Here is a 26,799-nt window from a genome sequence, read left to right on the forward strand (position 1 = left end):
TCTTACTTGTCGGGTTCTAGGTCTCTAAGGTTTATCTATGGCTGATAGAGAACAGTATTCCCCGCAGGGTGTCCGTTCCAGTGAAATTGATGCTTGAGAGCTTCTGAGACATATCTAGATGCTATCTCGAGTGTTTTATGGACTTTACTTGGGACATAAATGCCGAGGTAAGTTTTGTATACGCTCTCAACGGTTGGAAGCATATGAAAAGAAGACATGATGGGTCAGTTCAATTGTGCCTTCTCACTCTATTACACCCCAGACCAAACAATGCGATTATTTGATCAGAAAACTCCCAGCATCATGCACACTCATCATTAGTACTAGCCTTCTAAACTCCCAAAGAATCTATACCATAGGAGAGTCTAATTCTATCATTTTTTTTTCTCTCTTCCCCCTTCCTATCTTACATCTCATCCCCACTGAACTCCTCCCTAAAAACCTCCTTCACCAGCACCTTCTTATTGATCTTCCCCATCGCATTCCTCGGAATATGATCCACCACCCTCAGCACCTGCGGGATCTTATACCCCGCCAACCTCTCCTTCAACGCCCTCCTCATCTCCAACGGCGACCACTTCCCCTCCTTGCAATGCTCCCTATCCAAAATCACCACCGCGCCCACCTTCTGCCCCCACTTCCCACTCGGCACCGCCAGCACCGCAACCTCGGCCACCTGAGGCAGAGACAACATCTCCCTCTCCACCTCCAACGCCGAAACCTTCTCCCCCCCCGACTTGATAATATCAGCTGACTTCCTCCCCAAAATAAAATACATATCCCCCCTCGCCCACTCCCGTTGAGTCTTCATCTCGCTCCTCCCCGCCTTTTCCGGACCAGGTCTCCTGACGGCAACATCCCCAGTCTTGAACCACGACCCCCTCCCGTCCTTCCCTTCCACAAACTCCTTCTTCGTAGCCTCTTCGTTACGCCAGTACTCTGCAAAAATCGTCGGCCCCCGAAGCTGAATCTCCCCCACCCTCTCCCTTCCCGTCTCGAGGTCCTTTTCCTGCCCCTTTTCAATGACTTGATGCGTGTCAACATCTACCAATCTTGCTTCTACCCCGGGTAAAGGCCACCCGACGGAGCCATCCACCCGATCGTTTGGATCGAGGCCGCAAGAGAGCGCCATGCCTACTTCTGTCATGCCGAAGCGTTCGAGCAAAATGTTCCCCTTGCTCAAGTCCGCCCAGGCACGCTTGATGGGGGTGGGCAGGGCGGCGGAGCCGGAGATTGTCAGGCGGAGGTGGGCAGGGGAGATGGCTTCCCTGGCGGGTTCTTGGAGGTCTTCGGGGAGGGTTTTGAAGCTGGATAGGAGCCGGGAATAAATCGTTGGCACGGCGGTCAAGAATGTGATTTTGGGTTGGTCAGGGGGGGGTGTGGTGGTGAAGGGGGCGGCCAGACGTTTCCATACTGCGTCTGCGTTGAAGGGGTAGAGGAATTCGATGGAGCTGCCTGTGAAGAGGGGGGTGAAGATGGCGTTGATAGTGCCGTGAATGTGGTGGAGGGGGAGGAGGTGCAGCAGGTGGTCGGAGGGGGCGTATTCCCAGGCTTGGATCAGGGAGCGGGCTTGGGCTGTCATGGCGGCTTGGGGGATGAGGACGCCTTTCTGGTAGGTAGGGGAGGGGGGGTTAGAAACTTGCGTGGGTGTGTAACTTATCTGGGGTTTGACTTACAGGTCGGTTGGTGGTACCAGAGGTGTACAGCATCATACCGGCGGAACCGGGACTAGACTTGTCGAGTGTGACCTTTTCGTGGGGGCCTCCACCTTGGAGCTTATCGAGCTGGAGGAAGGTTGGTTGGACATCCAGCTCTGTTTTGAGAACTTCTTGAGCTTTGGAGGCAAATTTGCTGGTGGCTAACAACATCAATGCCTCGCTGTGGTTCAAGATGTACTGAAGCTCCGAGGCTGGAAAGGCTGGAGACATGGGCACAGCAATCGACTTGGCCCCGAGGATGGCCAGGAGAGTTACTTGGACAACAGAATCAGCCTCGTGAATTTGCCGGTGGGTTGGAAACGTGAAATTGGCTTACCCACATAGTCGTAGCTGTTCTCGGCCAAGAAAGCAATACGCTCACCATCCAGATCCTCCCTCCCGGCGCTCTCATAGAGACGATCCCTGGCCTTGGCTACATCCCCCAACAGCTCACCGTACTGAAAGCGCCGGCCGCTCTTGGAGTGAATAACCACAGTTGACTCCGGGTCATGCTTGGAGATTGCCTCGAAAACGGGCAGCTTGGGCAGCGTCGAAACCATCCTGAGGCCTGTAAAAGAAAACGACGACGACGATGATGATATCCTGAAACGGTGTAGTAAAGATGAAGCAGAGACGGGAGCAGGTATTATCCGAACACCAGAGCTCCTGCCGAGTGCGCGGGCAAGGAACATAGGAAAGGAAGAAGAAGGGGGCCGAAGTAGCGGCGGCGGCGCGGGGGAAAAGGGGAGGATCCGGTTTATAAGTTGCCTGCCCGGCCCTGAAACCTGGACTCTGAATCTGCGGTTACTAGCTTCGGATAACGCAGGTCGGTGGAATAGGAAGGCAAAGCAGCCAGGGGCTTGGTCCTCACACACCACCACCAACACCACCACTCGCACAAAAGCACATACACTACACTGCGGGATGTAGCAACGGCTCGGCTGCCAGGACCGGGAGCTATGCAACAATTTCCCCAGCGGCTATCCCGTATCAGAGATCGCCGTATTTTTCTTACAGGGGGCGGTGGCTAAAGTAAGGGTACGCTGAGATACCTAGGTACTGTGTCGGGTGGGTGTGGTGAGATGGAGATTGGAGAGAGGGAGACGGGGCAACGGCGGTCTGGTCTGAAGCCGAGTCCGGCAGTACGCTTCCTACTTCTTTCTCCGGGCAGGCCCGCAGAAATTGTGGAGCAAAAAATGAGAAAGGTCCCGCGGGGCACTCAGGATGACGAAAGCTTATGCTTGGGCAAAGTCGAAAGCCTCATCAGGGCCGCCGCACGCAAATAGCCCATTCTTGCGCGGCCCTCTATTACCTCGGTGGAGACCGTGGGGATACTCCTTTACAGTGTGATAGAGTTGCTTTCCATTGTCTTTGCAGTCCGTTGGAAAATCAGCATCCCACCACCCAAAGCTCATCCCTTGCAGCAGACGGGACAGGGATTAACAGCCTGGGGCCAACTCCCATTGGTCTCCAACGCCGGCGAGGGGCTGCCCCACGTTTGTACCGGCGATTCGATTTCAAGCCTTGGAAATCGACCGACGACAAACACCACACCTCTGATTGGCATTTGGGAAGCCCATCTTGCATATTGTCGTCTTGTTCTCCCCGCAGAACGGCACGTCCACTTCTCGCTCCATGTTGCGCCGAACCGCCTTGAACCATCTGTCGAGAGCCTTTCGCCGGCCGCTTTCCACCATGGCATCATCAGACACTCCCGTCGAGGATGTGATCCGGGAGAAGGTACATACATACCTACATACATTGCTCGTCGCTCTAAATTTGTCTGGCTGGTTGGTAGTGTGCCGAGCTATTATGGAACGCTGACTTGCTTGTCTTGTCTACTACAACCAGATCTCCGCTGCTCTCCAGCCCACCACCCTCGAGATTCACAACGATTCCCACCTTCACGCCCACCACAAGGCCATGGAAGGTAGCACCTCGAGAGAGACTCATTTCAGGGTAATCATCACCTCCGAGGCATTTCGCTCCAAGATGCAGCCCGCCCGCCACCGCTTGGTCTACTCGCTGCTCAAGGACGAGATGGCCCGAGAAGGCGGTATCCATGCTCTCCAACTACGGACCATGACGCCTGAAGAGGAGGAGAAACGACGTGCTCAGGAGGCTGGAGATCAGTAAACCAGACTTGACTCCAGAAGAGCAAACCGAGAAATGTAAAATAAAACATGATACCCCCTTTACGACCAATTGCACGAAGGTTGATATGAAAAAGGCTTGCCTGACAGCCGGCTTGGTACCTGACATCTACTCCTACAAAGCGGTCATGCTTACACAACAGCTCCGACCTGTTTGCCCTTGTTGCGGCGAAGGCCCCATGCGTCTCTCAAGAATGCTGCAAAACACTGTTGCTGTACTGCTTCCTGTTGCTTGGGATCATCGATCGTTTCCCACGGCCTTTTGATACCCTCACCCGATACCCTGTACTCTATATGAGACTTGGGAATTCCAGCAGCTGCTTGTTGAAGAGCGTCCTCTCCACTGCCTTGCAAGGATGGAGATGGCGCACCATCATTCAGTGCCTCATTATCCTCCTGTCTGTCAACCGACCCCATGGCATCGTCCTCACGGTCCCAGATAGAATTACCAGACGCTGTTGTTTCCAATGACGGAAAGTTTACCTGCGTCTCAAACCGTACACTCGATGATGAGAGTCTCGACGCCGTCATATTGACCGGCCGCGTACTCTGGGTATGAAACTGGCGAGACGAGGCAGAGATAAACCTCGATGCCGGGCCAACAGCCTCTGTAGAGCGACGACGACTCCCACGAGGATGTATCTCGAATGGCCGGTCTTCTGCCGTGGAGATCGGATCAGTTGCCAACTCGGCGATGTGGGTTGAAGATCTCGTGGCAGGATTCAGAGGCATTGGCGGGGAATCCGGAAGATAAATAGGGCTTGAAGCTTGGTTGTGCTGTGCGTTATGATGCTGTCCAATCCTCGCTGGTGCGGGCGTCGAGAACGCATTCGATCTTTGAATATGCTGCACCTCAGGTGGCTGAATGCTAGACTGTAGAGGTGTTGTCTGAGCTTCAATCACAGAGACTTTATCGGGGTAGCGACGGCGGAAATCCTTTAGTCGGTCGCTAGAAAGAACTCCTTTCATATACACTGGTTGTGGAACATGGACGCAATACCACTCCCAAGTGGTCAGGGGCGTTTGGTCCTCCCTCAGCTGTTCGATGTATTCCAGATAATCGCCCGAGAAAACACGGATGTAGTCGTCTAGAATGTACTGTGGGACCGTCTTCTTTTTCTGAAGAGGTATCAAAGAGAGAACCCCGCGGACAAAGTCACCCAGACTACCATCGTAGTCTGGATAAGTCTCTTTAAAGACGTTATAGGGGTCTTGGGAAGCAGGTACGTTTGGCGGAGGCTTGTCAGAACTCCCGCTTGATCTTGGCAGACCACCGCCACGTAGCATCATGCTGGGAACAGCAGCTGGTTGCATGGCCGGCTGTGCACGTATGACCAGTGGACTGGCTGGCTGTGTACGAATCGCCATCGGACTGGCTGGTACTGAGGAACTGGGTGGTAACGACGAACCGGCTAATGGTGGAGGGCTGGCTGGTTTTGGCAGAGAGAGAATCGATGGCCGGGTCAGCTGCTTGCTAACCTCTGCTGGGTTGAGACTGGCAGCAACATTCTTCATAAGACGCTGTCGCTTTGGCTTGGGTGGCGACACGGTAGCAGACGGCTCGGGATATGTGGATGGTATGACTTGCGCTGAGGGCGGCGTCGGTCCAGGGGGAATAAGGATCCTGGAGGCCTGTGGTTCACCCGGGTGGGCATCCGTACGGAGCGGAGCTTTGGGGCCTTGAATCTCGGCTTCATCTTCAGAAGAGTCAGAACTGTTGCTAGGTAAAGAAAGTTCCACAACTGCTGCTAGCTGAGGTTCCTTTGTTTGTGGAGGAGCTGGTATAGGTGACGATGGCACGCCGGCAGCAGGTAGACGTCGAGAACTCTGTGAGCTTGCTCTGACATGATCTGATAGTGGAGGTTCCGCTACAGGAGATCGTCGCCGAGTTTCTGTATAGCCAGCTTTGATCTTGTCCAAAATTGCCGCTGGAACATGGCCCTTATGCCAAGAATCACTCTTATTCAAGAGCTCCTCCTGGTCTTTGGGAACCTCAACAAGACGGCGGGGTATTTTTGTGGCTTTGCTGCCAAGCAGGCTGGGGGACCACGTCTGAAAGGGACCGGCCATTGTCCTAAGGGTGCGTAGAGCTGAGGTTGTCAAGAAGTTTCGATAATCATGATTAGAAATTGTGAAACTGTGTACATCCAATAGCACAACGATGTTGTGTGGTAGTGTTGCAGTAATAATAAGCTTGACAGTTGAACGCGCTAAAGAAAGAAACGCGTCTCAACAATCATCTTCACATTGCCGGCTGTTTGGTCGACACCAACTCACATGAGCTGCCCCACATTCAGCTCCCCCACTTCAGCTAGACCCCTCATCCAAAGAAGAATGCAAATATTGCCTGTTCAGCCGGAGACAACCACCTATTGTTAACACCTACAGGCGGGATACACGCTATAATATGTTAAGACCCCCAACAGCGTTACAACCAATATTTTGTCCAGTGACCTGTCCAGTGACGACATGCCCCTCAAGGGTCCTGCAGCAGCCTGACACGGCAACGATCATCCCGCTTCCAGGCTGCATCTCAACCGAACCTCAATCCAACCTCAGCATTGACTGCACTGTGATCTCGTAGTTGTGGTCTGGTCTCGTCAGAGTTTCTTGATTTGATGATGGCATCCAGATGGCTTGATCTCTGGTAGTCGACAACCATCGTTCGTTCCTGCTGTCTGGTTTATTAGTGCAGGTAACGTCGCCCAACGTCATCTGCATTCGCTTCGGCAAGGGTCTCGAATCAACACGGCCCACCTTCCATCATTTCCACCTCTAACCACTACTCAAAGCTGTCACGATTCAAAGCAATCCTCTTTATTTTGTTCCTATAGAAAACGCTATTGTATCGGGCTTTTCGAAGCATGCGATTTGTCTCGGGTCGGCCCAACCGTCCAGTTGTATCACCCTGACCAAAGCCACTTATCAGTGTGATGGCCAGCCAGAATGGTCTTCGACCCCCCTCTCTAGCTCCGCCCGGCCCTACGTCTCCAACCGCCACCCGAAGTCGCCGCGGCTCTCTGGTTTCTCCTACTTTTTCTACGTATGCCGAAAGAGAACAGCTCTCACTCGCCCTCGACAAGATCCATACCTCAGCCAGTCAGTCGGATGTCCTCACCACATTCAATGATTTCGCACCTCCCCCAAGTAGCCTTCCGGCTTCGGACAAGCAAGGAACTGCTGGCGAGATTGTACAGCAAGGGTTGAGCGGCTTATACAGCAGGATAAAGGAGGCTGTCAGTGGCGTGGGCAAGAATTCTGCTCAGGAGGTGGACGATGCCGACAGCCATGATGGGGCTTCCAGGAGAAGCTTGAACCTTGTACCGAGGGGGGACGGTGGCGTAACAAATGCAACCTTCAACTCTGCCGTCTCCTCTGATGCTGCGGTATCTGGCTTGTCTTCTTCAGGCTTGGCTACAGCAACAGCCGACTCTCCGTCGCCGGCTGTACAATCATCCAAGGCCTCCTCCATAACGACGGCATCAACTTCAAAACACTTGCCTCCGGGTCCCCAGAACCTTCCAAAAATCTCTGTGGCTGCCACATCCACAAATACCCCTGCCATTCCGGTGGTATCAACGGGTTTCGCCGAAAGTGATACTGTCCGTGGTACAACGACCCGTGAAGAGTTGCCCAGTCGTGGATCAGGACGGGGCAGTATAAGTAGGCTAAGCGAAGTGGGAAACAGCACGCTCCTGACTGGGAATGGAAGTTTGGACAGCGTGGCGACCACTGACAGAATCATGGTTCCGGGGCGAACGAGGAGAGAAGATGCTCCGAGTCTTGATGGCAGCGCAGATGCTCCCCGTAGCCCGATACAAACGACGGCGGAGGCTCGTTCGTCATCCCTTAGCAGGGCCACCCCACCTGACGCGATGAGACGGCCAGCAGTGATTGACCGGATCACCTTTACAAAGGGCAGTAGCCATTCAAGGTCATCTTCCATGGAGCCCGGGACTGCTGAAGCTAGCCCTATCAGCACCTCAGCTCACAGCACGGTGTACCACGATTCCTTTAGACATAACGAGAGACCCCAGAGACTTCAGTCAGGTGTCATGAGGATACCCGGGACGACTGCCAACGAGGGTGCCCCTGAAATGGTTAATGCGAGGTTGGAGCGAATGCGAAAGCAGGTCCTAAGTAAGGAGTTTTGGATGGCCGACGAGACTTGCAAAGAGTGCTTTTTGTGTGGGACTCCTTTCACTGCCTTCCGAAGAAAACATCATTGTCGGACATGCGGGTGCATTTTTGATTCCAAGTGCACGTCCAACATCTCTGGAGCAAAGTTCGGCGTCCAGGGCTCTCTGAGAGTTTGCAAGACGTGTCTCAATGTTATCAATCGTCGGTACGACAGTGGTTCAGATGATTCAGCAGACGAATCCTATCTCCCAGCTATCTTTCGAGCCAACCAGCCAAAATCCGTGCCCACAGCTCTCAAACAAAAAGAAGGCGATGAGGCAAGCATCATGGAAAGAACCGAGCAGGCCGACCACACCCGAAGTGCGACCACACCCATGATGGCAATTCCAGCAACCAGGCGTGTCGGGGACAGCAATAGGAATTCTGCCATTTTAGAAATCGACATGCCTCAGCTGAGTCGGCCAAGCTCATCGCGGTCGCTCAAGTCATTGTCAACTAGTCGTCCACAATCATCGGGCCATCGCAGGCACCACTCCAAGCACAATTTCTTGACTAGGCTCAAGGGGGCTCCTGATGAGAGAGCGCCGTTTCGCATACCAGCCGGGGACGACCCGGGAACCAAGTCAAACGCCAATGCCTTTCATGCCGACAACATTATCGACCCGGAGCTGGCCGACTACATGTCTGATGAGTCGAGTGAGGATGAGCAACAAATGGGCAGCATTTTTGCCACCATGAACAGCAGCGACTTCCAACCCGCCAGCCTTGACCCCGATCGATCAAGTTTTGGCACTTATCTGGGAGCAGGCAGGAAACACCGGTTCCGTCATGGCGAGAAGAGTACCAGCGGTCTCAGCTATACCAGCCGCGGTTTTGATGAGGGGGTCGGCGGTGCTGGCGGTAGCAGCGGAGGTGGTTTGCAGAATTTATCGATCCATGCACGACCACCCCGAAGGAGGAATATGAGCATCGCAAGCATCAGCGCCCATCATTTGCGATCACCACGGCCCAAGTCAGCCATCATCAAAGGCAACTCTGCCTCGACCGACGCCCTGTCTATCTTTGAGAGCGGCGTTGAAAATTCAGGGTCAAAGCGGAATGATGCAACACGCGAGGGCAAGCTTCACGAGGAGGGTCTCAACCCGGCGAGCCTGCAGCATGTAAAGAAGCTCTTCCGGCAAATGCTGGATGATGCCGAGATTCCCAACCCGAGCAGCTGGGAGCGGGCTCTTATCCCTATTCTCGACAAATGTGCCGATGATGTCGACCCCGATATCCGCAACGGGGACGACATGGATATTCGGCATTGGGTCAAGCTCAAGAAGATCCCAGGGGGCAGGCCAAGTGACACAGCCTACGTTCACGGAGTTGTCTTTACCAAGAATCTTGCACTCAAGAGCATGCCCCGCAGGATCCGCAATCCCCGGGTCGTTGTCATCACCTTCCCACTCGAGTATCAGCGCCATCCAGAGCAGCACTTTATGAGTTTGCAGCCCGTTATTGAGCAAGAAAAGGAGTATCTGAGAATGGTCGTGAACCGGATTCTCAACCTTGAACCGCATGTGCTGCTGGTGGAAAAGAGTGTTGCCGGAGTGGCTTTACAGTACCTGTCGGAAGCCAACGTCGCTGTTGCTTACAACGTCAAACCAACCGTTATTGAAGCTGTCTCGAGAATCGTCAACATGCCCGTTATTTCATCCATGGACATGCTTAGTCTTGGCGCTCGGGTGGGCACCTGCGAGAGTTTTGAGGTCAAGACATATGTCAATCATGGGATAAAGGGAAAGAAGAAGACGTACATCTTTCTTTCGGGGTGTCCCAAGGACCGCGGCTGTACCATTGCCCTGCGTGGGGCTTCCACTCCGATACTGTCACGCATGAAGCGCATCACCGAGTTCATGGTCTATGTGGTCTACAACCTAAAGCTGGAATCATGCTTGATGCGCGACGAGTTTGTCCAGATCCCAACTGAGATAGAGTCTGTCTTGACTTCCACTCTCACATCACGGCAACCCACCGACGACAGTCTTCTGATCTCTCCTGGGTGTGTCCCCGATCCCACCAGCCAGCGCCCTGCTATTTTGATCACATCACAAAGCGCCGAGGGAGAGAAACTGGTGGAACAGGCTCGGATCAATGAGGACTCTCCTGCCGAGCAGGAGCTGGCTGCAAACACAACCAGCACCGGGCCAGAGACTCAGCCGTCGGCGGATGCCACTCAAAAACTCATATCATTACACGAGTCTCATTCGCATGTCCAAGTGCCAGAGGATGTACCAATGCCGACCTTTTACAGTGATATGGTGGCAAAGTACGAAACTCGAATCCTTTCAGCGTCGCCGTTTGTCAAGTTTACACAGCCCTACCTTCTCATGAAGGCGCGCGAGCAAGAAAGGCGGTTGGTCTACCTGCGCCGTCTTCGCGACCAAAACATTGTCGAAGATCCCGAAGAGAGCGAGAAGCCCCGACCACTACGGTTCCAGCTTATCAAGCCAGAGATGGTGCACGAGATTGGCCAAAAAGCCCCTCGAAAAGTAATGGAGGTCCTGCATGCAGTCCATGATGTCGAGTATGACAAGGCTCTGCACAACTACCAGACGCAATCCAGACAATGGGAAACATATATCCAGGACAGTCTCGATCTGTTCGATCCCTATTCTCATCAGAACATCGTAGTGCTCTATTCGGTCACTTGCACAGAAACCAAGATACCGTGCGTGGAGCCTGGCCTCGTCGCCATCGAGTTCTATAATGAGCATCCTGATGCCAACGGCAACATGGATCAAGATTGCACCCTGGGCCAGTACATCGAGGACATTTGCGAAGGCTCTGATATGGTGTGTCACGCCAACGGCTGTGATAGAAAGATGCTTGATCATCACCGCACCTATGTCCATGACAACGCTCGTATCACCATCATTCTTGAGAACTCGCCGGCTTGGCCCGAAAACTTTCCGGAGAAACCCCAAGAGTCTGAGGGCGACAAGGATGGGACCGGCATATGCATGTGGAATTACTGCAAAGAGTGCAACAAGCATTTCGGTCTCATGCCCATGTCTGTCAGCACCTGGAAGTATTCTTTTGGCAAATACCTGGAGCTCTCGTTCTGGAGCAGATGCGTCCGCTCGAGCCTGCAGAATGAGTGCCCCCATGACCACCAAAAGGACCACGTTCGGTTCTTCTACTACCTGTATCGCGACATTGCTGTGAGAATTCACTACGACCCCATCGATCTGTTCGAGATCATTGTGCCACGGCCAAGGATCACATGGAAGGTGGATCACGATTTGCGGCTCAAGAATGATATCTTCACCAAGGCCGAGGAGCGTTGGGTTCGGTTCATGACTTCGGTCCGGGCTCGACTCAAGAGTATTCGAATTGACAGTGTGCTTCCGGAGAAAGCGGAAGCCTGCACAGCAGAGATCGAGAGGCTGACCAAGAAGGCCCACGAAGATCAGGCAGAGTTGGTCCGGAGTCTCCAGGAGACATACATGAGCTCCAAGTACTACGAAGTCATTCCCTTCAACATTGTTATCCGCGGAATGCTGGAGAAGGTGACGGATTGGGATGCAGCTTTCACCAAATTCGAAGCCGACTTCCTTTCCGACAAGGATGTCCGACAACTGACCATCATTCAACTCAAGAAGATGTTCACAGACAATGAGTCAAAAGAGTCCCTTCCGAGTACTGACGGCACCACGTCTGTTGGCTCGGAATCCGAGGAAAAATCCACTCCCACTGCGTCCCAGCCCAGTAGTTCGGAGTTTGAAGAAAAGCCCACACAGAATATCGAGGGTGAGAGCCGGCCACCGGAAACCCCTGTATCGCCGACCTCAAGACCAGTCGCAACTGCAACGGAAGAAGCAGCTGCCAGCCAAGCTGATGAGCTTCTAGAGAGAGTCGAGCCTTTGGACCTCGCGACGCCTACTTCACCGACGTTGGTGAAGAGTATCCTGACCGGTTCGGAGCTTGCCCCCGATGTCACCAAGCAGTCGCCATCTCCACCAAGTGAGGAGATACCAGCAGCAACGCCTGAAGCAAATTCTCTGATGCCGCCTCCGGCAACTCCTACTGCACCGGCTGCGTCTGCCCAGCCTGCAGAGCCTCAACATATGTCATTGACAGAAAAGGTCGAGCAGCTACGTCGCGAACAGCGTGCCGCATCAACTGATGCGACCGGCACAGGCTTTGTTGGTGAAGGTGGCGCAGAATCATCACGAGTTACAGGAGACCGTGCTATCTCGAGAAAGACAAGTCAAGCGGTATCACCCCCAATGGTTCGCGCTTTATCCCAGCCGGTAGGGGCACTTCCCAGGACACAGTCTACTATCGGAAAGTTATTGAAGGAGCAAAAGGCGCAGGATGCGGCTTCCGAGGGACAGAAGGCCGTGCCTGAGAAAGCGGAGAAGAAGTTCACTGATCGCATTGGACTCGGGGCTCTGAAGAATCGAAAGGCCCCGCCGTCGGCAATTCCGCGTTATGTTCACAAGAGGGAATCCAAGGTGTCGACGCTTGCGCGCCATTTTGAGCAACTAAGCCGTGAGTTTGAAAAGGAGCGGATGCGGGATCGCAAGCAACGGGCAGCAAAGATGCAGTCTACGAGAGCCTTCCTTCCACGTACGTCCACCAAGACTATAGTCGAAGTCTACAAGGACGTGGACCAAGCCGTCAAAGAGCCTGGCCCCGACGAGGAGCAGCACATGGAGAAGCATCACAGCAATAGGAAACATGATGACTCTTCTCAGCCAGCTGCTGATACCACGCCGGAAGACTCACAGAACAAGGCGTCTGAACCAAGCTCGCCACTTGCACCACCCTCTGGGCCACTTACCCAAGAGGAAACCCGAAACGAAGCAGATGGCGATGATGCTCGACACGAAGATCATGCGGGATCTGATGATGAGGGTGCAGGCAGCGACGCGGATGCTTCTACCATCACGTTCGACGAGTTCATGCCTGACGCTAAAGAGATTGCCAGCTCTCTCGAGCCCGGGGATGAGATCCCAGAAGAGCTCCCAAGACATCAGAAGAAGAGTCTGATGACCATGTTGACTAATTTCTGGGCTGAACGTTCGGCTAGCAATTGGACACCACTGGAGTATCCCATCAACGCGACAGATCACATCTTCTTTGATTCGGATGTCATTGTGAGGGAGGATGAGCCCAGCTCGTTGTTGGCTTTTGCTCTCAACTCTGAAGATTACAAGACAAAGCTTGCCGAGATTCGTCAGCGGTGGGAGATGTCCAACCAGCGAGAAACAGATGAAAGCAGTGACGGCCTTGAAATGAAACAGCAGCCATCTTCAGGTCTGTCCAAGGCCGAGCTGGAAAACAGTCTACTGCGGTCTACCGGTACGCATCTCAAGTACCAGTTCGCAGAGGGCTCAGCAAAGATGATGTGCAAGATTTTCTTTGCCGAACAATTCGACGCCCTCCGTCGCAAAGTCGGTGCTGCTGACCGCTTCGCCGAGTCTCTGTCTCGCTGCCTCAAGTGGGATTCCAAAGGCGGCAAGACAAAGTCTGTCTTTCTCAAGACACTCGACGACCGGTTTGTCCTCAAGGGTCTGTCGCCTGTCGAGACGTCTTCGTTCCTCAAGTTCGCCCCGGACTACTTTGACCTGATGGCGCATGCCCTCTTCCACGATCTACCTTCTGTCATTGCAAAAATGCTCGGCTTCTTCCAGATCATCATCCGCAACCCCGTCACCAACACGGAAATCAAGCTCGACCTGCTCGTCATGGAGAATCTGTTTTATGACCGGTCACCGACAAGAACGTTTGACCTCAAGGGGTCGATGCGCAACCGGAGGATCCAGTCGACGGGGGAGCAAAACGAGGTGTTGCTAGACGAGAACATGGTGGAGTACATTTATGAATCTCCCCTATTTGCCCGGGAGCATTCAAAGAGGTTGTTGAAGACGTCGGTTTTTAATGATACGCTGTTTTTGGCGAGGATGGGCGTGATGGATTACAGCCTGATGGTGGCGGTGGATGAGGTGAAGAAGGAGCTGGTGGTGGGGATTATTGACTGCATCCGGACGTATACGTGGGACAAGCAGCTGGAGAGCTGGATCAAGAATAGGGGTTTTGCGGGCGGGGGGAGGAACAGGCCGACGGTGACAAGCCCGAAGGAGTATAAGAGTCGGTTTAGGGAGGCTATGGCCAGGTATTTCGAACTCCGCATTGAGTTTGAAAAGAGGTGATGCTGACGTGATAATGTGATAGGTATATCCTACAAGCTCCCAACTGCTGGCATACTTTTGGGAATCATTTGCCGCCTAATACGCCTGCTACGCCGAGGACGAGGTTTGAGGCGGATGTTTGAGGGGGTTTCATTTGCTTTGTTTTGTTTTGTTTTTGTTTTGTTGTGCTATAACGGGAGGATTAACAGTGGTGAGATATCTGGTGGGAGTTGTCTTGTTGTTTTGGCACACAAGAAGTGGAATCATAGCATGGAATTATTTGGAATTTTTTTTTGGCTGCATAGCACGGGCGGTGGTGGCGGCAGCGGGTAAACGATTTTTTTGATGGTCATATATATATAGGCACTGCATTCTGTCTTTTTTTTTTTTTTTTTTTTTTTTTTTTTTGTTTGTTTGGCAGTTGGGGAGGTTGCGTGGGGGTTTATGTCATGCATAGCGAGCAGGTGGTTGTGGTAGTCAGAGGGTAAATTGAAGAGAATACATGTACACTCAGGCAATGCTTTCTATATGTCAAGGTGAACCAGTGGGAGGAAATGAGAGGTTTACACTTATTCCACTACTCAATAATCTTTTTACCTTTTAAATTGATGTGTAAACACCAACAACACTGAACAAGTCTGTACAATTATCATTGTATTTTATTAGCTCTTGATATAGCCATTTTTCTCCTTTTATTTTGGCCTCTCCTGAAACCAACCTCGAAGCCAGCCAGCCAGCCCTCTTTCATCGCTTGCTTCTCCTCCCCTTTAGGTAACTCCTGCTACTAACCCCCCCCCTCTCTCCTTTGCAGCTCAAACATTACAACAAAGTCACCAAGAAATAGTCCGTTTTGTGCCTCCCCTCTTCCATTAACACGGACTAATCTCACGAAACCTCAAATCGACAATTCACTTTTTTCTGGAATATCCCCCCCCAACCTGTTTTGATCCCCCTTCCCCCCCTATTTCGGCCCAGCAACTCCCCCCTGACTTAACCTCTGAAACCCCATCAACACCTCCCGATCAACATTAACCGCCCACTGCTGCTCAAACACCCCCTCCCCACCCAGCCTCTGCACCAAATCCTGCAACCTCACCTTGACAAACCCGTACGTCGCCACCGAGTGCACCGGGTCCTTGTGCGCAAACCTCCTCTCATGAATATCTAGCGGAGTATCATACTCAAAGCTCGGCATCTCCCCCCAGACGAGGCTATCCTGCGGCCCATCGGCCCCCCCTTGTTGCTCGGCAGTATCATCCGCCAGTTCCGTCACGATGTGCGTCCACATGGACAGATAATCCTGCAGCTTCCCCAACACGAGCTCCTGCACCGGCGAGGGCAATTCCACCAGTCTTGTCAGGGCCAGGCAAGAGAGCTTCTCACGTTCGACATCGCCCATGGTGTCAAAGTTGGCGAACCACTGGGTCATCAACCAGGAGAGAACAGTATCGATCGGTCCGCCGTTTGTGAACCGCGACAACAGGTTGATAAACACTGTCGGGTCGGCGACGCACACCCGGGCAAAGAGGGCGTAATAGTCCGATTCTTTGAGTGTGCTGATTTTGGAGGGTTTCCGGTTGGGCCCAGTGGTCTGGGAGGATTCCCAGGCGCTGTGGAGGCCTTCGAGCATTGTGTGGACAAGGCCAGTCTCAAGGAGGTCTTGGACAATAACCGTTACTCCTTGAGACCCGCCGAATTCTTCAGAGAACCGGATCATGAGTTCGATCGACTTGGCGCCGAGCTGGGCTTGGTCGAGGCTGTTGGCGTCGACGGTTTTGGCAAGGGCCGCGAGAGCAGGGCGGCGGAGGGCGTCGCTGAGGAGGTCTTGTGGTGCGAGAGAGATGTACGATTTCACAATCTCGAGGCACTGGTTCGAGACGGCGGAGTCGTATTCTAGGAGGGGGAGGGCCAGCTGGACCATCTGGGTGAGCTCAGGATTCAGTGGTGGGACGCTCTGCATCAGCAATGACCTCCAGAGCTCCACCGACTCTTCAATAAGGTGAAGATGCAGTGGCGAGTCGGGGTTCATCGCCTCTGCCAGGAGTGGCAGGATCAGTGGTTGATATCGCTGCGAGTCGGCCCGCATCGACATGACGAGAGCTGTCATGATGGCAAGCACCGACTGCTTGATCATATACTCTTCACTTCCGACCGACTCCCACAACTTGGGGAGTGTCATCATGATGGTATCTCCAAACTGCGAGACATGTTCCTCCATCCTGCTGACGATCAACCTGATCGTGTCCAAAACCGCCAGTTTTGTCTCGTCGCTCTCTACCGTTGAGAGCAAGCCGATCAAAAGTTCGAAGAAATCCGGCGCATATTGCAGGAAGGGTTCAGACTTGAACTCAAAGTCATCGGCGATATACTTGAACTGACGCGCAGCCGTAATGCGCACCACCTCATCATTGTGATCGTCAGCTGGGTTAAGCAAGTGGCGATAAATCTCAAACACCACTTTTCTGTTCGCTTCGGAAATCTTGATGGTGATCCACTGGCTTAGCAAAATAGCAATCCGCCGGCGGAGCACCTTGGCCATCGTGTCCTGTACCTGAGCATCCTTGACGAGCGTTGTGGTCAGGAAGCGATCAAAGTCAAAGTTGTGGTGCACAACGGCAGCAGCACACCCAAGAGCACAGTAAGCGGCCTCTTTCGTGACAATGTCCATGTCGACTTTGGTGGCGAGCTCACAATAGCTGAGAAGCGGCTGACCCAACTCCCTATAGTGTGTCAACAGGTCTATCAGCAACCTCTCAGCGCATGGGCGGATAGCCCACTCGTAGGCCTGGCCCTCTGTGCGTTCCTGAGCTTCCCATTCCTCCGGGCTCTCTTCCCAGGCATCGAGATCCGACTTGCGGAAGATAAACAGCTTGCTGATGATCACCTGAATAATGTCCAGAAGCAACTCCCTGTTCAGCAATTCGACCTTGATAACGTGAATTGCTTGTGTTTCCAGCTCCTTCATTTCTGGGGTCTGGAACTTGAACGTCTGAGCCGGTCGGTAGGCGATCCCAATACAACTCCTCAGCAACAAGAGTCCCTTGAGAGCCAACTTTTCCGCCAACGGCCCCTCGTGCTTGGTATTCCCTGTTGTGCTCTCTGTCTGCTTGATCCCACCAGACTTCTCAAACACCTGCGAGAAGTCCTTCACAAGATTCCAATAGGCTCTAACTAACGGAATCGAGTTTGGAAGAATCGGGAAGCTGCAGGGATGCAAATTCGCCATATCGATGTGTAGTTTGGTAAACTGGATGAGATGCTTGCCGACGAGATCTTGGTACGGTATCGGGATCCACGATTCGTGACTGACACCGTGGAGGAACTGATCGAACTGTGTCTGTGATAGAGACCACAGCCCCTGAACCATGTTGTCCTTGTGCGGCTCCTTGTATCCAACTGTGACCAACCGCCTCAAGATCTTGAGTGCTATCAAGCTGTTTTGCATGGCATAGTCGGCGTCATCTTCGTCTCCCCGTCCTTTCATGAGGAACTCCTGCCAATAAGCCGTCTTCTCGGTGTAAATCTCTCCCAGAAGCTGGACCAGGTCCGGTGTGACCTTCTGAAGAGCGGTCTGTGACCTCGCCAACCGCGCCGTGCTGAGCTCTTTGACTATCCGGAGCATAACCAACAGGGCACCGCCGAGGTGCATGGGGTTCCCACCCCGAGCCGTTCGGGTAACGTTGATGATATTGGCGATGGCATCGGGCCAGCTATCGGGGTAATCTATCCTCACGATCTTGGCGGTAACCAGGGCGTTATGCAGTGCGAGCTGTCTGTCCTCCTCGTCCACCGAACCTTGCAGAAGCCGAGAGCGTATGAGCTCTTTTTGTGGTGGTGGAATGGCATGTTTCGCTCTGGGTCGCCAATACTTGTCGATGCCGTTTTTGAGCACGATGATGGCGAGCCATCGAACCTCTCTTCGTAGTGACTTGTCGAGGAATATGGTCTGTTGTCAAACAAGTCCGTCAGCAACTGCAAAGTAAATTTGTGAGGAACAGCATCTTCCCTCCACCTACCTGAAGAGTAACATAGTAGTCGGGATGCGACTCCCAAGCCTGTATCTGCTGGCCAGCAGACTGTCTCTGGGCTTGGTCGGTGGAGATGGATGCAGCTTCGAGGGTTCTGCAGAGCTCGACGGGTGTGAAGGGCGTAGCTTCGCCCGGGACTTCGATCGCGAAACTCATCGTTCTTCTGGTCTGCTCGATCGTTGGTATGTTTTGCGATTTTGGAATCGAAGAGAACCGTTCAAGGTGCCTGGGCAGGTCGAAGCTTGGTGGGGGTGAACAGCCTAAAGATAGGTAGCGGGGCATAAAATCAAGTGGAGCTGTTCCGACAGGGGGGTCCTTCAACGTCGTCACGGCAGACAGGGGTATTTGTGTTCATGAACTTTTTAATGACAATCAAAGCTTCCTGAAATCAGTCGAAAAGATTAGACCATCTCTATCAACCATCCTTCAATGCCCATCCCAGTGATCTTTGGTTTTGTTTCTCTGCCACTGCTTATCACTCAGAACCCCAAAATGACTGGATACCAAACACGGCCTCCATTCGGCTGACATGAACACCAAATGCTGCTTGTTTATTATTTGTCCTTCCTTCCCTCCCCCCTCATTGATACCACACCATCAACCCCCCGCCCTTTTACTCCTCGACTGGACGGTCAGACCCAAGAAGTAGCACAAGAAACAAAGCTGTGAGAGCGTTCCACAAAGCCGATCGGCCATTGCCGAAAGTATCATGCTCTCGAAGTCTTCTTTCTCCCAGTTTGAGACAGAGAGAAAAGAGAAACAGAACCCGACCCGACAGACAGCTGCCTGCCGAGACCACCACACACGACAGATGTACGTTTATTTGTCACACAATGCAATCCCCGCAAAAGATCCCTCGTCCTCATAAAACTTCCTGCGCCCAGTTCCATCCATGTTGAAGCGGTACACCGCTCCACCCCTGTATCGTGTGTGTTATCAAAGCGGTCAGCTTGCTGAACGGCCAGTGAGGTCATGAGAGAATGGGAAAGAAGGTTGACTCACAAGTCTGTAGCGTATATGTGTCGATTCTTCCTGTCAAGAGTGATGCCGATAGCCTCGTGCAGGTTTCTAGCTAGGATCTTGTGGTCGATATACTGGCCATCAGGGCCCCTTTCAGCCCTGTTCAAGCTATTGCCGCGAGGAAGCTCCCCTCTGTCAGTCCAGTACATGAACTTGCCTTCCTCATCGATCTCGATATCGATAGGCTCCGGCAGGTCCCGGAACAGACATTCGATGTCGGTCCTCGTAGAAGCATCATGCCCAGGAGGTGTATGTATGTTCGCCCTGAAAATGCGCCCTTTGGATCCCTTGGACGGACCCTTTTGCGTCCAGTAAAACTTCCCTTCCAATGGGGCAAGCCCGAGGCCCACGCACCACTTCGTCTGGTCGTCAAAGCCAGTCGCCCAGTCCCCGTTGCGGATGAGGACTTCCAGTCCAGAGCCATCAATGTTACATCGGAAGACGCGCATGCCTTCGCGGTCGGAAAAGTACATCTTGGAGCAGTCGTCGTCAACAGCAATCTGCTTGGGCGTGTGTACCGTCCCGGAGGGGATGATGACCTTGATGTCGCTACCGTCCAAGTTGCACGACATGATGCTGCCGTCGTTTTTGTTAGGCACACCCATGTTGCCCCAGATAATCTTACCTTCTGATGGGCAGAGAGCGATCCCGTCTGGCATGGGCTGGTGGTCCACTATGGTGCGGAGAGGGGTTTGGCCATCCGCGCTGCCCACGAGGATACGGCCACGTTGGTACACCTCCTCTGGCGCGTTGTTGAGGCCAAGGTCGAGGATGTACAAGGTCGGAGCGTGCAGGTTGTCGTAGGGGGTTTGCTGTTGGCCAGCAGTCTTGGTGGTATAACCTGGTGGGTACAGACCGCCCTTGCTGCACTTGGCCCCGAGCCTGCCCTCCTGGATGTACTTTTGGAGGAAGGCTATGACGCCTGGGTCGTGGAGATTCCGCTCCTGGATGTAGTGCTGCTCGATGAGTGACACAGTGTCCAAGCCTACTGAGTCCATCAGCTCGCATGGGGGAACACCGGTCTTGACAAACATCTCATTCCACACCATGTCGAGCTCTGCTGGTGAGGCTACCCCCTCGGATAACACCATCAAACATTCTCGCTTGATAGCGGCCCAGACGCGGTTGAGAAGAAAGCCCGTAGACTCTCGGTGTGCCACGACTGGAAGCATGCCAGACCGATTGAGGTGCTCTTCGAGAAAAGGAAAAATGTCCTCGTGCGTTGATCCGCTGGTCATGAGTTCGACAACGCGTATGTCGGGCGGGATGTAGTAATGCATATTCAGCATGCGCTTGGCCGTGTCAGGCTTCACTTTGGCCGCAATCTCCCGTGACTTGTAGGACGACGAGTTGGTTCCCAGTATCGTATCGGGTCGGACAACCTTTTCGAGGTCGGCAAAAACGTTCATCTTTAGGTCGAGCTTCTCAGGTACGCATTCGATAACCAGCCACGAGTCCTCCACGGCAGGCTTCAGGTCCTGGAAGCCATGAACGGAAATCTTGTCGGGGCTGACGGTGGGCTTGTACCTCCACATCTCGTTTTTGATGTACTGTAGAGCTCCATTGGTTTGCTGCGTGTCGGGATCGCGAATGTTGACCTTGTATCCGGCAGAGGCCCAGCAGGCTCCTATCCGGCGGCCTAGCACACCAGCTCCCAGGATGCCGACAGATCTGTTGATCGCCGTGGGGAGTTTCCACTTCGTCATGGTGGCCTCTTCAGTATCGGTTTCCATGAACCCAACACCAGCAAAGAGAAGATAAGAAGTTGTATGTATTGATCCTGAAGATGATCTGGACAGCACAGCTCAAGACATCTCCCAAACCCCTTTTCTCTCACCTAGCTTACCAGTTCTGGTCCAAACTCTAACGTACCTATTTTCACCGGAGACCATCCCGGTGCTCTTCCAGGTCATACTGGTATGCCTATGCAGCTGCATTGCTCGGCCATTGCGTCAGCAACGGAGCAGAACATTGGTACAGGCCGAGTCATGGGTGAAAAAGGGTAGCATTACGGTTGAATAAATGGCTGGTGTTTGATTGTTACATAATCTCACTCATTCCCAGAAAAGTCAAGAGGATGAATAGATGTCAAGAGGTGAAGTTGAAGCTGGACGTCGAACCCTGGAAATCAACATTGAATCCATACCCCCTTGCAAGGATCCCCACAGTGTGATTCGCGGGGAAGGACGAAAACAAGTGGGCCGTGCCGCAACGCCCCAAGCCCGCATCCCTGAACCGTTCCGTCAGCTGCAACAGCTGCTGTCCGGATTCCAACCTCGGCTCTCTGAGTGCATCGACCGACCTCCCGGACCGACAGAAGCCATTCATTATCATGGGCGCATAGGGGGAAATGTGAAAGGAGCACCTTGCGATATGCGTTTCCACCCAATAAACAAACACGCATTTTCACTCAGCCTCGTTCAAACACCAATGCGATGAGCGATTCCAAGCCCCCCAAAGACAGCAGCAGCCCCAGCGCAGCGGTCCCGGATGTCGCTGCTGCTGCTGCATCATCAACACCAACACCAGCACCGGTAGCAATAACACCCCCTTCCAACCCCCAGTCAGCCCACTCCTTCGCCCAAGCCCAGCAACGCCTCATTGCCCGCCGACAAGCCCGCGATGCTCAAGAAGCAGCCCGAGTAGCAGCCCAACAATCCGAATCCCAACTCCGCGCACGCATCGCCGCCTCCCAATCCCCTCTCCTCCGACGGCTCGGCGCGTCGACACTTTCACTGTGGGATACCATCTCCAGCCGGGAGGGCACTCGCCCAGCCTTCCGCGTCGGCCAAGTGGACGCCGAACTCCTCGACGAGGAACTGGTCGAGCTGATGAAGGGACAAGTAGGGGAGGCGGTTCGGTACTACGGTGGTGGGGGAGGAGGAGGAGACAACAATATCAAACATGAGTGGGACGCCGAGATATCGCTTGCCCTGAGGGCCGTCATATTCAAGCTTACCATTTGGGATCATGACGCGACGTATGGTGCTGCGCTGCAGAATTTGAAATATACAGACGCCAGACACACGGGGAGTGTCTTGGTGCCGCCGAGCAAGTGGCAGAAGGGGTTGTATGGGTTGATGACGGTGGGAGGGAGGTACATGTGGTCAAAGTGGGAGAACTGGCTTAGGGAGCAGGATGGTGGTTATGATGAGCCGAGCCCGACGGTGCAGCGGCTCTCGAGCATGACGGACAGACTGTCGACGCTTCACGCCGCCGCTTCGTTTGCCTCGTTCTTGGTCTTCTTGTTACAAGGCCGCTACAGGACGCTTTTGGACCGGGTACTGCGCATGAGGCTCGCTCCACCTACCAGCCAGGTTAGCCGCGAGGTGTCGTTTGAGTATCTCAACCGCCAGCTGGTGTGGCACGCCTTCACCGAGTTTTTGCTGTTCGTGCTGCCGCTGGTGGGAATCAACCGGTGGAGGCGCTGGCTGACACGGACGTGGCGGAAAACCAAAAAGATTATGAGCACAACAGGTGGTGAAGGCGCCGAGGAGAAGAAGGGTGAATTTGCCTTCTTGCCAGAACGGACATGCGCCATCTGCTACCAGGATCAGAACCAGGCAACAAATGAGAACGAGCTCATGGCTGCGGCTACTTCCAAGACTGGTGTGGTCGGATCGGCGCAGACTGATGTCACGAACCCTTACGAAACCATCCCATGTGGATGCGTCTACTGCTTTGTATGCTTGGCGACAAGAATCGAAAGGGAGGAAGGGGAAGGTTGGAACTGCTTGCGATGCGGCGAGCTCGTCAAGGAGTGCAAGCCATGGAGTGGAGATGTGTTGGAGCCCGAGTCAAAATCACCAGCTCAGAAGACTGTTGTGTTTGCAGATGATGTCAAGGATGCCTCCGACGATGAGCAGGAGAACTCGCAGGTCTTGGTCCAGCAAGAGGATGACGATGAATACCCAGAAGAGGAAGGTGGAGAGGGGGGGGAGGAGGAGGAGGAGGAGGAGGAAGAGGGAAGTAGAAGTCTGGAAGACCTTCGCACAGAGTCAGCTAGCGAAGAATCCTCAGAACAGGAGGCTGACTCTGAGGGTGACGAATCAGAAGACTATGAGGCGGAGGAGGAGGAGTTGGGAGCGGATCTTGATGAGGACTAGTATTGTAGTAAGCATAGCGTGTGTGTTGTAAATAATGATGATACCTTAAATATGCAAGTGCTAAGTTGTGAACATGATAGATCAAAAACGTTTGCGGTGGAGGAAAGAAGAAGAAAAAAGTATGGCTACCAAAAAGAATCGAATCTGGGTGTCCAGAGGTTTCCAAAGATTAGAATGGGAGCATTGTAGGCCAACTCACGGTCACATCCGGTAAAAGGCAGGAAATGAGTGCGTTGCTGAGCTGGCCTGCTCCGACAGTTACCGCCAGAAAGTGGGCTTATATCCCAACTGATGCTTTGCTGGCCGTGCTTTCCTTTCCTTGAGACGTGGTGCCCTCACCGACAACCGTTGACCTCATCATCAGCAGTGGCTTTCTCCACACGACTCGACCCCCACAGCAGTTGGGGAATCCCCGCAATTGGTGCAGCATTGCCTGCCCGGAAGCGAGGAAACAGGGGGTCTGCGGTAGATAACAAGCATCCCTGCCACATCTGGGCCGCGATAAGCACCACCACAGCCAACAGCCAGCCAGCGACCCAGGATTGGACCCCGAATCTCGCGTGACACAGGGCCAAAATCAACCAACAATTCATATGTAAAACAACAGAGGGCTGTGGTGACGGCATTCTATGGCCAAAAATACAATCCTCCAAGGTGCTACCACTCGACGCGGGCGCGCTCGTTTTTCTGTTTCTAGACAGCAAAAACGCTGCGACATCGCAAACCTGCACCCAAGAAACCCCAATAAGTGGATTCTGAACAACTCATAGGCCTGAACAACTCCTAGGCCCAACCAACCACCCACTTTACGCGCTTGTTGCGCTTCCAATCCCTCTCCTCGACAGTTCACGATACTAATCATCAGTCTTTGCAACGAATACGACATGCCTCTGTTATGACTGTGTCAGCGTCTACCAGCAACAAAAATAGACCCCAAACACTTTATTATTTCACCAAGACCAAAAACCACCAAGTAGATGGGAATATCCTCCAGCAAACCCCCACCACCACCACCCCCAGGCGGAGGTATAAGCGGGGCAAACTGGCACAACAGCAACCACTACCACTACAACAACTACCAAAGTAATAGTAAAACCCCCTACGACGACAACAACAACAACCGGCGATTGCTCAGACCAAAACGACCCCGAGTAAAATCCCGGTCTTCCCTCCCAACCTCCCAAACACCAGTGGCCCAGCCCACTATGCCCTCCTTCTTCTCCTTCGAGCAAGGATCCGAACGCACCCAAAACGTCCGTTTCTTCAACGGTGAATCCTCCCCTCTCCTCGGCCGGTTCCGCGCCGTTCCTCGACCAAACACCACCTTTGGCGGCCCTCATAGGACGAACACGGGCGGTAGCATCAGTAGTATTGGTAGCGGTCCGACAGGCGGGAGGGCGAGGCACTACCACCCGCCACGAGGAGGAGCGCAGGCTGGGATAATAAATGAGCCCGGGTGGAGGGGCAGTGTTCATGTGGGCTATGGGGCTATCGTAGCTGCTGAGGCCGAGGCGGAGGAGGAGGCCGGGGACGGGGATGATGAGGCGGAGAGTGACTCGGATGATTCCCAGGGCCCGGGGTGGAGGAGGATGGGGAAGGGGACCAGGAGGTTAAGGAGGGTGGTGAGACGGATGAGGGATACGTGGGTTGATCCCAAGGCGGGAGTGGTGAGGAGGCTGGTGGACGTTTGGTGGAGCAGATGGGCTGTGCTGGTGGTGCTACCTGCTAGTTTGGCTGTGGCATGGTGCGCGATACCTTTCCCGCAGTACCCCATCCCGTGGGACGACGACGACAACTCTGGAGTACCTGGGCAGACCCCTAGCGGGAAGGTGCCCGGTCACGGAGCAGCAAGGGTGCAGGTCAACTTTTGGTTCTTTTTGTTTGTCTACTACAGCTTCTACAACCTGACGGCCTTGATTTGGATCACGAAGGTTTTCAACATTTACAGCCTCAACTGGTGGCCGCAGTCTCTCGGCTTTCCTGTCACTGTCTCCGCCATCGCCATCCTGTCGCTTGCGGCGCCGCTACCGCTCTACCTGGTTCCTGAGGCGAGATGGCTGACGGCGCACAACACGGTGTGGATCTCGTGGACATTCTGCATCATGGCCATGCCCGTCGCCATCGCGTTTTTCATTCTCATGACCAACGAGCGCCATCTTGGCCTCCGCCATTCTTTGTCAGAGACTCAACGCATCTTCACCTCATCCTGGTGGACGGGCGAGCGTGAAGACACCATTTCCAGGAGAGAAAGACGTCAGCGCGCTGCCCTGGACCCAAGCACATTCGATCCTAACGCTGATCCTTCGCAAATCGGGTACAACGACGCTCGATACCAGCCCCGAGCACGCAGGATAAGACGGCGGTGGTTACCGGCCAGCTTTGTCAGATTTGTCTGGTTCTGTCTCGCGTTGTTGATCGGCTTGCTGGCCTATGTTATTGGAGAGGCCTATGCCGAGATTTACCTCCGGACGCTGCCGCATAACAACTTGGAGACGATTGTGTATGTGTATGGCTGGATCTCGACCGTTCACCTGCTCGACGGTTTGACGGGGTGGATTTTGGGCGGGCAGGAGGGGGAGAGGGTGGGGAGTTACCCCCTGAGTTGGATTTTCAAGCTGTAAGTTTTTTGTTGCGCTCCATCCAATTTTTTTTTTTTTTTTTTTTTTTTTTTTGATTGCGTGATACTGATATTTTTTTCTTTTTGGCTGTAAAAAGATACTTTATGCTCACGTACCAAACCTACGTCCGCGCCCTATACGCCCGCCTCCGCGATCCCAAACAGTTCATGTACCTCCAGATCCTGTCATCAACCAGCCTCATCGTCGTGACCCCCATCCTGATGTCCCGCTCAGTCCACTGGGTGTTCTCCATCCTCGGACTAAACGGGCAGTCGTATGGCTCCTACCAGAAGATTTGCATACGCAACGTCTTCATCCGCTTCATGGCCGAGAACGCGTCCATGCTCGCCTTTTTGGGGAGCGTGGTGGTGTTGCACTTTGGGGCGAACAAGGATGTGTACCCGTACTTTTCGTTTGACGGCGCGGACGAGACGGAGCAGTACACGTTTAACCTGACTTTCAAGGCGTCGAGCATCACTTGGGCGTGCGAGCTGGCGGCGAGCTTTGTCGTGGCGGGGCTGATCAGGTTGATTTATGGGGTTAGTGTGGTGGTGGAGGGGAAGCTGGACTTTGCGGTTTGGCCGGAGCTGTTGCCGACGGCGGTGGCGGTGACGCTGCATGTGCTGCAGAATATGTTGTTTTCGATCGTGAGATTGCAGTTTAGATGAGGGTGTGGGAGAAGGTGGGTTGGTTTATGAAAGTATGTGGATATGGCAAGAGTAATTTTGTACACGGATGAGTGAAAGAGTGTATGAACGGGTTGACGGTATGGGTTTGTTTATAAAGGGGGAGGGAAGTTTGGCTTGTTTTTTTCCGTGCATGGTTTCCATGATACCCCCCTTTTCTTTTTTACTT

At 53.5% G+C, this 26,799-nt stretch overlaps 9 protein-coding genes across 9 annotated transcripts; 5 read left to right on the forward strand and 4 right to left on the reverse strand.

Moving 5' to 3' along the window:
• Positions 1–204: 204 nt before the first annotated feature.
• Positions 205–3,006, reverse strand: QC761_102690 (uncharacterized protein). The gene is made up of 3 exons (XM_062873515.1): positions 2,035–3,006; positions 1,677–1,972; positions 205–1,609 (listed from the first exon to the last, which is right to left on the reverse strand). Exons 1-3 carry the CDS (start codon positions 2,387–2,389, stop codon positions 407–409), a joined length of 1,854 nt encoding a protein of 617 aa, XP_062736556.1. The 5' UTR covers positions 2,390–3,006; the 3' UTR covers positions 205–406.
• On the forward strand, positions 2,806–3,926 carry uvi31 (BolA domain UV induced protein Uvi31). Its single transcript, XM_062873516.1, has 2 exons — positions 2,806–3,437; positions 3,549–3,926. Exons 1-2 carry the CDS (start codon positions 3,333–3,335, stop codon positions 3,831–3,833), a joined length of 390 nt encoding a protein of 129 aa, XP_062736557.1. The 5' UTR covers positions 2,806–3,332; the 3' UTR covers positions 3,834–3,926.
• Positions 3,927–3,982: 56 nt separating this feature from the next.
• Positions 3,983–5,920, reverse strand: QC761_102710 (uncharacterized protein; the record flags this gene model as incomplete). Its single annotated transcript, XM_062873517.1, has 1 exon — positions 3,983–5,920. One exon carries the CDS (start codon positions 5,918–5,920, stop codon positions 3,983–3,985), a length of 1,938 nt encoding a protein of 645 aa, XP_062736558.1.
• A 485-nt stretch (positions 5,921–6,405) lies between these two features.
• MDM12_1 (Mitochondrial distribution and morphology protein 12) lies at positions 6,406–14,539 on the forward strand. Its single transcript, XM_062873518.1, has 2 exons — positions 6,406–14,156; positions 14,216–14,539. Exons 1-2 carry the CDS (start codon positions 6,784–6,786, stop codon positions 14,313–14,315), a joined length of 7,473 nt encoding a protein of 2,490 aa, XP_062736559.1. The 5' UTR covers positions 6,406–6,783; the 3' UTR covers positions 14,316–14,539.
• On the reverse strand, positions 14,138–18,482 carry QC761_102730 (uncharacterized protein; the record flags this gene model as incomplete). The annotated part of the gene is made up of 3 exons (XM_062873519.1): positions 14,138–14,975; positions 15,067–18,118; positions 18,189–18,482. The coding sequence occupies 2 exons, from the start codon at positions 18,480–18,482 to the stop codon at positions 15,134–15,136; spliced, it is 3,279 nt and encodes a 1,092-aa protein (XP_062736560.1). The 3' UTR covers positions 14,138–14,975; positions 15,067–15,133.
• A 125-nt stretch (positions 18,483–18,607) lies between these two features.
• On the forward strand, positions 18,608–20,191 carry QC761_0002470 (uncharacterized protein; the record flags this gene model as incomplete). The annotated part of the gene is made up of 3 exons (XM_062871764.1): positions 18,608–19,013; positions 19,318–19,810; positions 19,862–20,191. The coding sequence occupies exons 1-3, from the start codon at positions 18,910–18,912 to the stop codon at positions 20,189–20,191; spliced, it is 927 nt and encodes a 308-aa protein (XP_062736561.1). The 5' UTR covers positions 18,608–18,909.
• On the reverse strand, positions 19,020–23,404 carry QC761_0002480 (uncharacterized protein; the record flags this gene model as incomplete). The annotated part of the gene is made up of 2 exons (XM_062871765.1): positions 19,203–23,404; positions 19,020–19,119 (listed from the first exon to the last, which is right to left on the reverse strand). Exons 1-2 carry the CDS (start codon positions 20,951–20,953, stop codon positions 19,020–19,022), a joined length of 1,851 nt encoding a protein of 616 aa, XP_062736562.1. The 5' UTR covers positions 20,954–23,404.
• Positions 21,656–23,326, forward strand: PEX2 (peroxisome assembly protein (Peroxin-2); the record flags this gene model as incomplete). Its single annotated transcript, XM_062873520.1, has 1 exon — positions 21,656–23,326. The coding sequence occupies one exon, from the start codon at positions 21,656–21,658 to the stop codon at positions 23,324–23,326; it is 1,671 nt and encodes a 556-aa protein (XP_062736563.1).
• Positions 23,405–24,303: 899 nt separating the features above from the next.
• On the forward strand, positions 24,304–26,612 carry QC761_102760 (uncharacterized protein; the record flags this gene model as incomplete). The annotated part of the gene is made up of 2 exons (XM_062873521.1): positions 24,304–25,943; positions 26,042–26,612. The coding sequence occupies 2 exons, from the start codon at positions 24,304–24,306 to the stop codon at positions 26,610–26,612; spliced, it is 2,211 nt and encodes a 736-aa protein (XP_062736564.1).
• Positions 26,613–26,799: the final 187 nt, after the last annotated feature.

Source organism: Podospora bellae-mahoneyi (genome assembly GCF_035222275.1).
Source record: "Podospora bellae-mahoneyi strain CBS 112042 chromosome 1 map unlocalized CBS112042p_1, whole genome shotgun sequence".
In the NCBI taxonomy this organism is placed as follows: Eukaryota; Fungi; Ascomycota; class Sordariomycetes; order Sordariales; family Podosporaceae; genus Podospora; species Podospora bellae-mahoneyi.